This window comes from Balaenoptera musculus, chromosome 9 (genome assembly GCF_009873245.2).
Source record: "Balaenoptera musculus isolate JJ_BM4_2016_0621 chromosome 9, mBalMus1.pri.v3, whole genome shotgun sequence".
NCBI classification, from domain to species: Eukaryota; Metazoa; Chordata; class Mammalia; order Artiodactyla; family Balaenopteridae; genus Balaenoptera; species Balaenoptera musculus.
This window is the reverse complement of record NC_045793.1, coordinates 11,853,097-11,862,283: the sequence shown is the minus strand read 5'-3', so window position 1 is coordinate 11,862,283 and position 9,187 is coordinate 11,853,097. Positions and strand designations below refer to the sequence as shown.

At 43.3% G+C, this 9,187-nt stretch overlaps 1 protein-coding gene across 3 annotated transcripts in view; it reads right to left on the bottom strand.

Moving 5' to 3' along the window:
* Positions 1-1,915: 1,915 nt before the first annotated feature.
* The window catches only part of TCAF2 (TRPM8 channel associated factor 2), a 29,215-nt gene continuing 21,943 nt past the window's right edge, over positions 1,916-9,187 (bottom strand). For all 3 annotated transcript variants that reach the window (XM_036864376.1, XM_036864377.1, XM_036864378.1), the window contains exons 6-8: positions 8,906-9,145; positions 7,068-7,405; positions 1,916-4,398 (exon numbers count right to left, since the gene is read on the bottom strand). In XM_036864376.1, coding sequence (XP_036720271.1) covers positions 4,144-4,398; positions 7,068-7,405; positions 8,906-9,145 — 833 coding nt within the window. In that variant the 3' untranslated portion in view covers positions 1,916-4,143. The remainder of the gene's footprint in view (positions 4,399-7,067; positions 7,406-8,905; positions 9,146-9,187) is intronic.

Genomic DNA, 9,187 nt, shown 5'->3' with positions numbered 1-9,187 from the left:
GACGCGCAGGCTCAGTAATTGTGGCTCATGGGCCTAGTTGCTCCGCGGCATGTGGGATCTTCCCAGACCAGGGCTCGAACCCGTGTCCCTGCATTGGCAGGCAGACTCTCAACCACTGCGCCTCCAGGGAAGCCCGGCAGGTGGATTCTTAACCACTGTGCCACCAGGGAAGCCCCATTACTCAATTTTTAAAAAGTAGTTTGTAGCACTTGACGTCCTTCTGTGAGTAGCTTTTTTTCCCAAAAAATTGGCCCTTAGAGGCACCAAGCGGCCAAGTGTCCTTTTCTGTGTGGTATGAGACAAATGGAAAGGCAGCCTGTACTGTAACCTGAAAAGCTTGTAAACATCTTACTACTTCTTTTCCCCAGTGGGAGGTCACTAATTTACGCATGTCCCAAAGTATTAGGCTGGAGAAGCCTACCCAAATCTTGAATGGGCTACCGCTAGTTATAAGGCTACCAATCTTTGTACCTCTTTCTTAGAAGAGCTAGTGTAAATGAGAGAAAGATAATGTTTATTTTGGGAGAATATTTCTCTGTGGTCTAGATGGCCCCAAAGGTATATTTTGGGAAGCCTCTTGGGCTTGTTCTAATAATCATATATTTTATGAAGGTCATAAATTTAGTAAAAAGTGTTAACTAAAACTTCATATGTATAATTGATAACGGCAATAACTCTTTTCTATGCCAAGAATCTAAATCCATTTTAACAACACAATGAGCTAAAGAGTAGGTGAATTTGTTTCCATTCCAGTTGAAGCAAATAGATTTGGGTGGGTTTTTTTATGGATATTAAAAGTGATGAGCATATTGACCAATCTGTTTCTTCATGGGAAGAGTCACATGAATATGTCTTTTAAACTAAAACTAAGACAGAAACGGAGTTTGCCTCCATGGGAATAATTACACTGTTAGAACTGATGATCAGGAGCTGTAAGGTTTTCTAGGTGGCCATAAGGGGGAGACAAAGAGCAACATAGGCGACCAGGGAATGCACAATGCCAGAGATTTAGTCAAGATAGAAGTTCACTTTAATTCCCTTTAGAAGTGCTTGTTATTTTATTTCAACAATATTTGCCACAAGTATGAGGTGTTGTGGTTCCATTTAGTGTGACCAACCACTAATGCTTTAATTTTTTGAAATTAGTTGTCCATTCTTCTAATAAGTCGGTGGCTATCTTGTGCTCAGGGGATAAGATAGAGGTATAGTCCTTTTTAATCTCCTTTAAAACTTTAAAGTAGCCATTACTACTTCCCTGACGTGTCCTATGGTGATTTCTTGCCTCTGAAAATTATCCAATTTGCTAGAAATTTGGGTATTTCAGATATTGGATCTAGTAACCTATAAGAATGCATGGGCTCCTTTGTCTAATAACAGTCTTAGACATGAGTATGGAAGTTTGGGTATCCTTAAGAATGAGCAAAGGACACTTGGATACAAGCCCTGAGGTTAACACAAGCTTCCTTTAGGACTCCACGAAGTTGTTATTTGAAGCATAGGATCTTTAAAACCTTTCAGACTTGGTAGGGCAGGGTCTTGGTATTGAGGGATGTGTGCCTTGGGTGCATGACCCTTATGGTTAAATAATTCCTGTTTGAGTAACTAGAAATAATCTGTTTGGTTTTTAGTAGTTTTTATGTGGTCATTTTGTGATACAGTAGCCATACACATAGTTCCACGCAAGTAGAGCTGCAGGTTGTGGCAGACCCAGTAATATAATATACAGTAGTATATAGTATGCTGGCTAAAGTGTGGGTCCTGAGTCCAACTTCCAGGGACGGAAATGTGGTTTCACCACTTGCTACCCCTGTATCTCTGCTTCTTTCTCTGGAAAATGGAGACAGTCATAGTACTTATTCCATAGGACTGTTGTGAGGATAAACAAATAAAAAGCACTTATAACAGTTCCTGGCAAATGGCATTTATTGGTGATTCACCAGACCTGCATAGACATCCTTCGGAGCAAGTTTGCTCTGGAATACAGAATACTCTGAGAGTGTCGCAGTTACAAGCAATTAATTCTGAACTTAGAAACAAGCGGCAGAGCCACAGTCTCTCTGTAAGAGGGAGAAGGGCTCCAACGTCTAGTACAGAGAATGTGGGGAAAAGTCAGGTTTTGTCTTTGTCTCTATGGCAACCTCTTAAACCCAGCATTATCCATTCATTTACTCATCCCTAGCATCATGGGTAAGAACACCAGTTCTGGAGTTGAACTGCCTGGGTTCAAATCCTTTCTCTACCTATAGGGAAGCTAATCACATGCTGAGACAACCAGAAAATCAGGTACCAATATTTTCTTAGAGGTTAAATTTTATATTTAATAAAAGTTCAATAGTGAACATGGCATAAGTCAGAACTTTGTTGAACTTCCATTTTCTCGGTGAATTTGTGTCTAAATTGAAAATCATTCTTGGAGAAAAGCTCTACAATTTTTTCATTGCTGTGGGCTTCAGTCAAGGCCCGACTCTTCCTCTTATTAGCTTTGTGACTTCAGAAACTATTTAATATCCTTAAGTGTTCATTTTCTCGTCTATGAAATGGGATAATAATAGCACCAACCTCGGATTCTGTAAGATAACTCATAGGAAATACCTCACACAATGTCTGGGACATAAAGACTGCCCATTATGTGTTAGGTGTCTTTACTGTTCTTTCAGTTAACAAATATTTACTGAGTACTTTTCATGTGAGAAGCACCTGATGCAGGACACTAGTGAAATAAAAGGAAATTATCCTAGAATTGGGAGAAGGATGTGCTGATGGGATTCAGAAAAAGACATTCCCTAGGTTAGTTCTCCGCCTGAGGAGTCTCTCTATTCTCAACAAAGCTAATGGAATGATATTGAAAACAACAAAAATATGGTTTAAAAGCAAGCTAGAGGAAAATGGGTAGATGTACACCCCATTAATCCTAAGGATGCATCTCTAATTGGAATGCCACCCAGCCAAAGAGCTGGGATGGGTTGGAATGAGATTATGAGAAAGCTTGGGGATGCTGGTTTGTGGGGTGATAAGTGAGTGAGGGTTAATTCGGTCTGCTGCACTCAGGAATCCTGTGCCATTGGAGCCTGTCCTGTCCATGGCCCTCTCAGCACAGTAGCTGTCGATAACTGACAGTGCCTTGATTCCAAGGTGACCAGAGGAGTCAGCCACCTGTTTTGTGCTAAGAACCAATGGGCTTATGGAGTTGGTAGGGCTGCTGGAATGAGTTTTTCCTTTGGTTGAAGCAAATGTACTCGAAGATGAAACTAACCAAGAAGACCAAACCCCAATAGCTTTGTGACCTCCAGTTTGAGTTCATACCACATTCTTGGGGTTAGGTTATACCCAAGAATCTTTCCAGAGACAGAAGAAAGGACACATAGGATGGGCTAGGATCTTGAGGACTATCATTGATACCATGTCTGGGAACAACACTGGTGTTCACTAAATACTCTCACACAAGGACTGAATGCTAATCTCAAGGAGGTTGACTCTGAAGGGAGATTCAGTTTTCAGGTTGTCCACACGAAAGTGGGCAGACAGGCTACTATGGGGCCTGGTGAAAGCTGAAGAGCTCCCTTATATGCATATGCAGGTTGTGTTCAAAGACGTTCACCATCATCAAACAATAGATTTTTATCCCATGTCATGGATAAGAATCCAGATGCAGACAGAGTTTAGTGATTTTCCATAGAACCAAAGCTGGTTCAGGGCTCTCTCCATTATACCAGCCTGTCTCGCTTGCTGTTAGAAAGCTTCTCAAAGCAGAAGTTAAGAGCTTTGTTCAGGGCTGGCTTGGGTAAGGGAGTGATATCAGATTATAATGGAATCCATGGTCTTTAGAACTACCGGTCATAAATAGAAGCGAAGAGCCTGCAGAAACTCAAGATGCCAAGATGAAACATCCTCTTCTGGAGGACGAGGATGGTGAAGCAAGTCTCTTGATGAGAGCAAGAGTACAAGCAGAGAAACAATCAAAGAAGCATAGCAGCACTTTCCTGAGAAAGTTGGTCTCATTTTGTCTTAGGACCTTAAAGGCCTTCCTGAGGACAGGTCGGAAGTAGGATTCAGGCTCAAGGTACACTAGGCAAGAAAGAGGGTGGCAGAGTTGGTGAGTGATCACCCCCCTTCCACACACACACACCCCTTGGTGCACATCTTTTAGTCCTCAGTCTGGATGTACATCTGCATGGGGTTTTCCTGCCACTTAGGCAGACAGGCCAGGCTCGTGGCCACTTCCTTCTGGACAGGCCAGCCCCAGGCCTCAAAGAAAGGAGCCAGATTCTTCTGTACTCTTTCAGAGAACTTCTTCACCCACAGATTCATCTTGCCAGTGTTGTCTTTGGGGATGTTAGAGAGGGTCTGGTACTCAGCAAAGAGCTGGGTGAATGGCTCCCATCCAAAGGCCTCCTGGAGCTGGAAGAGAAGGAAGGGGCAGGATGAGGTACAAGTTTGTGAAAGTACCTGCAACATGCGTGTTCATGAGTGCATCTCATTTCTGGTGATTTCTTCCCCTTAATCATGCACTAGCTTCACTTCTTTGCTTGCCCTTATCTCCCCATCTCAACCCTGCACATAAACACAATCTTGTTGGCTCATTCCACTTCTTGGCCACAAACCCTGTACCCCCTGAATGTAGTAGGGGACTACACGAGGAACCTAATGGCTGAAAAGAGGTAAATACTCAATAAATGACAGTTACCATTATTATCTCTATTTTAAAAAATTATATCCCCAGTTCCTAAGTGTTTTCCCAGGCATCAGACAGGTTTGAGCCCGACTGAGATGGGGATTGGGAGCCAAAATCTGGGAACTTCCGACACCTTCCAGACATAATAAAACCTTTGTTTTTTTTCTCTTTTTCAGCCATCTCAGAGCTGTTGACTATTTTCAAGGCTACTGTTTTTCTCTGTGGAACACTGCCTTTGGGGCAAAACAAGGAAGAAGCAGGTATGTCACAAGGGGCTCAGAATGAGAGTGACTCATACTTTATAGGGAACAGCCCACCTGAAAGCCATGGGCAGGAGACTCTTACTTGCGAAGATTATAGAGATTTAGAATTAGCAGGGATCTTGAGGTTTCCGAGACCACCCCCTTTTATGGAGGAGAATCCTCTGACTCTGAGGTGTAAAAGCCTGAGGGCAGATCGCACTTTGATCAGCCTCCCTCTGATCTCACTGTTGTGCTCTCACTGCTTATCTGCTCTCACTGCTTGGCCTTTGACAATCGTCCTGCTTATCTCTCTTAATTAATAATCAACAAATTAAACATTTATCACACATATAGCATTAAAAAATATCTACAATGTGCCAGGTATTTCACTAGGCAAAATGATTAAGGCTCTTGTTTTTCTGGAGGTCCCTGGTCAATGGGAGAGACAGATGTGTAAGTAAACAAATTACAAAAAAAGTTGGCTTGTCAAGGAGATGATGTCGGGAGAGAGGACAAGAGAGCTGAATTTTGACAGGTGACTTGACAGGTAACAGACAAGGTGTTCAAGCACGTTTCAGCTGCAGAAGGAAACGTGAGGAGGTATAGAAGCGAAAACAGCAAGATGTGTTCATAGTGGGAAGCAGCTCGGTAAACTGCAGGATAATTATGGAGATGGGAAATTGGGAGATGGAGCTGGAGGTGTTGGCCAAAGCCTGATGATAAAGGGCCTTCTGCACCCAGCTAAGCAGCTTCCATTTTATTCTGTGTGTGAAGGAGAACACTTGACGAGCTTAAACATGGAATATTCAGATTATTTTGGAAGTGGTGTGGAAGATGGATTGTAGGTGGTTGAAGCAAGATGCTGGAAAAACTGAGGAGACTTTTAAAACACAAGAGGATACTGAGGATCTATGCTAAGGCAACAGCAGGAGGAATGATGGGGAGCAGACCTCCCACAGGTGAAGAAAACAGAAGGTATCTCTCTGTCCTGGGACCAAGTCTCAGACTCCAAGGTGAGGGGTCTCCCCAAAGCTTTTGCAAAATGATATTCACGGTGAGTGGGTCAGTAGGTAGGGTGGAATTAGGGCTTTGCCTTACACTTCAGTGGCAACTACCATGTAAGGTCTCTTTCCCTGTAGACCCTCAGACTGGCTCTAGAAGAATCCTGAGCTGATGCTACACAGTTATCTCACTGACTGGGGCTGTCTCACACTCACTCTTCAGAAAATGAGTGAGAAAAGAAAAAAAAAATCAGAGGGTTCAGAAGTGCAAAAGCCTGGGCTTGTCATTAGCTCCTGATTTTAGGTTCTGGGTCCATCATTTAAATGTGTGACATTGGACAGGATGCTTAAACTCTCTAACTCAGTATGTGCCTGTAAAAAGTGGGCAATACCCACTATCTAAAGAGTCGTGGTAGACAGTATAGGAGATGTAGGAGATCTGATATGGGGAGTGGCTTTGACAACTTGAAAATATAAAAATTCAAAGCAGGACGGGGGAGGGGAAAGGGATTTATGCTTATTTCATAGGAAATCAACTCACTTTGGGACTTCGATGTTCTTCTATTGGGTTGGTTATTTACTTATTCATTCTAAAGACATTTTGGGTTCAAATGGGTGATGGAAATATGAGAATCTCATTGACAGATTTACCTCCTAAGAGGCCTTCTTGTAATGCAGTTGCCCCTAACACATCACTGTAATTATGAAGGGATGCAACACTCACTTGACCCATAAAACTAAGGTGAGGGAAAACAAAGCAATGCAAAACAATCACCATTTCCGAGGCACCTACTAGGGGACAAAGGACAAACGAGTGAGTGGGAGAGCTGTGACTCAGCCTTAGGAGTGTCTTACTCAGAGCTTCTGCTCTTGACCGATATACCCAGAGACTACATTCTCTACTTATTCTCTTTTCACGGTATTTTTCATTTCCTCTTACATACCATCACAAAACCACAGTACGTGAGTGGGACAGGCATCATTATCTCCATGTTAGAGATGTATGACCTGAGAAGCACCGCCATGCAGCCAGGGGAGGTGGTGGGCCCAGGCCGATGGGGGTGGTGAAGGAGTTGGAGAGCTCCTGGGATCCAGGGTGCTACACGACTGAGGGTCTAGTGGCCCCCATCTCCCTGAATTTCTGTTCAGTACCTTTAGATACGTTTCCAGAGCTGTCCACACATTCCAGTCATTCAGGGGTGCTCCCTTTCCCAGGTGTGTTTTGATCCTTTTCTCTCGTTCTGGAGGGCTCAGAGCTGGGTGGGCCTGAGCCCTGGGGATGTGCAGGACTGTCTCGTGCACATAGACTGACCAGAGGTTACAGGTGGCCTCGGTGGTGTGTGGGGGGAACTCCCACCCGTGCCGCTGCTGGTTGTGGCCCAGCTCGTGGATGGCTCCCCACAGACCTCTGCTTCTCATGCCCATCTCACTGATGAGCTCCTGCACTGACTGCAGGTGGCACATGATAGGGTATCCTGAGTGCATCCAGCCTGGGAACGCAAAAGGAAGAGTGAGGCATGGTGGGCGTGGTCACCCAACCCATCTCCCTTCATTCCTCTCCATGGTGTAACTTTTTCTCACCATCCTGGCTGCCACCATAATTCCAGAATCTCCATGCTGATTGGAAAGCAGATGCTTTCTTTGACTTGGTCTGAAGAGTCCCTGCCCTTCTTCCCGGCCTCCACACTGGAGTTATGCCTCTCCCTCTCTCTGGCCCCCCAAATATTAACACTTTATATAGTCATTCTCACTATAATTCAGTGCTTCTTTTTGTGTGAGTTTTCTTTGCATGTGAGTCTGCAACATTAGGTCCTGTGTCTGAATTTGAGATCCCTGAGGCTAGAGCAGTGCCATTCCTTCTCCTATGTAAACTACTGTTGGCCAGATTTATACTTTTTAACAGTGAAAATCTTGTGTTTTTTTTGAAGATTAGAAAACAGGTCCAGAGGAATTTTCCACATGTTGGAACCAGATTTCCTTTTTTTTTTTTGGCCTTCTTTCCTCTAAACCACTGAATACTTAACATAAACCTCTTTACTCTCTCTTTTCATTGCCAACTCTGACTTACGTTTGAAGGAGATATTTCTGTTTTAAACTCTCCTTGAAACAACGCTCACTGCCATCTTGAACTCCTAGTACCAATTTTTCTGAGACTGTTCTCCCTCCTGTGAAATCTTATGCTTTAGATGAACATGATGTACCTTTTCGCATGTAAACATCTTTTCATCTCCATCAAAGTTCATGTCTTGAACGTCTTTTTTTCCCTTACTTGTAAAATTATGCCTTACACATATTGGACGTTTAAAAAAGGCAAAATAGATGTCAGCAGAAGGAAGGAAATAACAAAGATCAGACAGGAAATAAATAGAGATTAAAAAAACAATAGAAAAGGTCAATAAAACCAAGAGCTGGTTTTTTGAAAGGATAAACAAAATCGACAAACCCTGGCCAGGCTCACAAGAAGAGAAGAGAGGGGACTGAAATAAACAAAATAATAAATGAAAGAGGAGAAATAACAACTGATACCACAGAGATACAAAAAGTCACAAGAGAATACTATGAACGGTTATATGCCAACAAATTGGACAACCTAGAAGAAATGGATGAGTTTCTAGAAACACACAGCCTGCCCAAATTGAGTCAAGAAAAAACAGATAATTTGAACAGACCAATTGCTAGAAGTGAAATAGAACCTGTAATTTAAAAAACTCCCTACAAACAAAAGTCCAGGACTGGACGGCTTCACAGGGAAATTCTACCAAACATACAAAGCAGAACTTACACCAGTCCTTCTCAAACTCTTCCAAAAGATGGAAGAGGATAGAACACTCCCAAAACCATGCTATGAAGCCGCCATCACCCTGATACCAAAACCAGACAAAGACACTACAAAAAATAAAAAATAAAAATAAAAAACTACAGGCCAAAAAAAGGCAAAATAATAAATAAATGGTGTCCACAGACTAGGAGTATCCCTCTGGAGCACCCACCGGCTGAGATCTGCACATCAGCAACAATCCTCTCTGGACGGAGGAAAGGAAAGGGCTGGGCTGCCAGCCTGGCTATAGCCCGCATCATCTCATCCCAGAGGTGGAGTAAAGATTCGGGGTCCTCCAGGGCCTGGAGGTCTGCCGTTGGCACTGTCAAGATGATGTTGTCTGTTGCCAGCTCTCCCCAGGGAGCTGTGCTCTCCTGGATACTCCTCTTCCACTCCTCCAGGGATGTCTTACCTGGGAATAAAGGTCATGGAACCTGTCACCCACTTCCTCAAC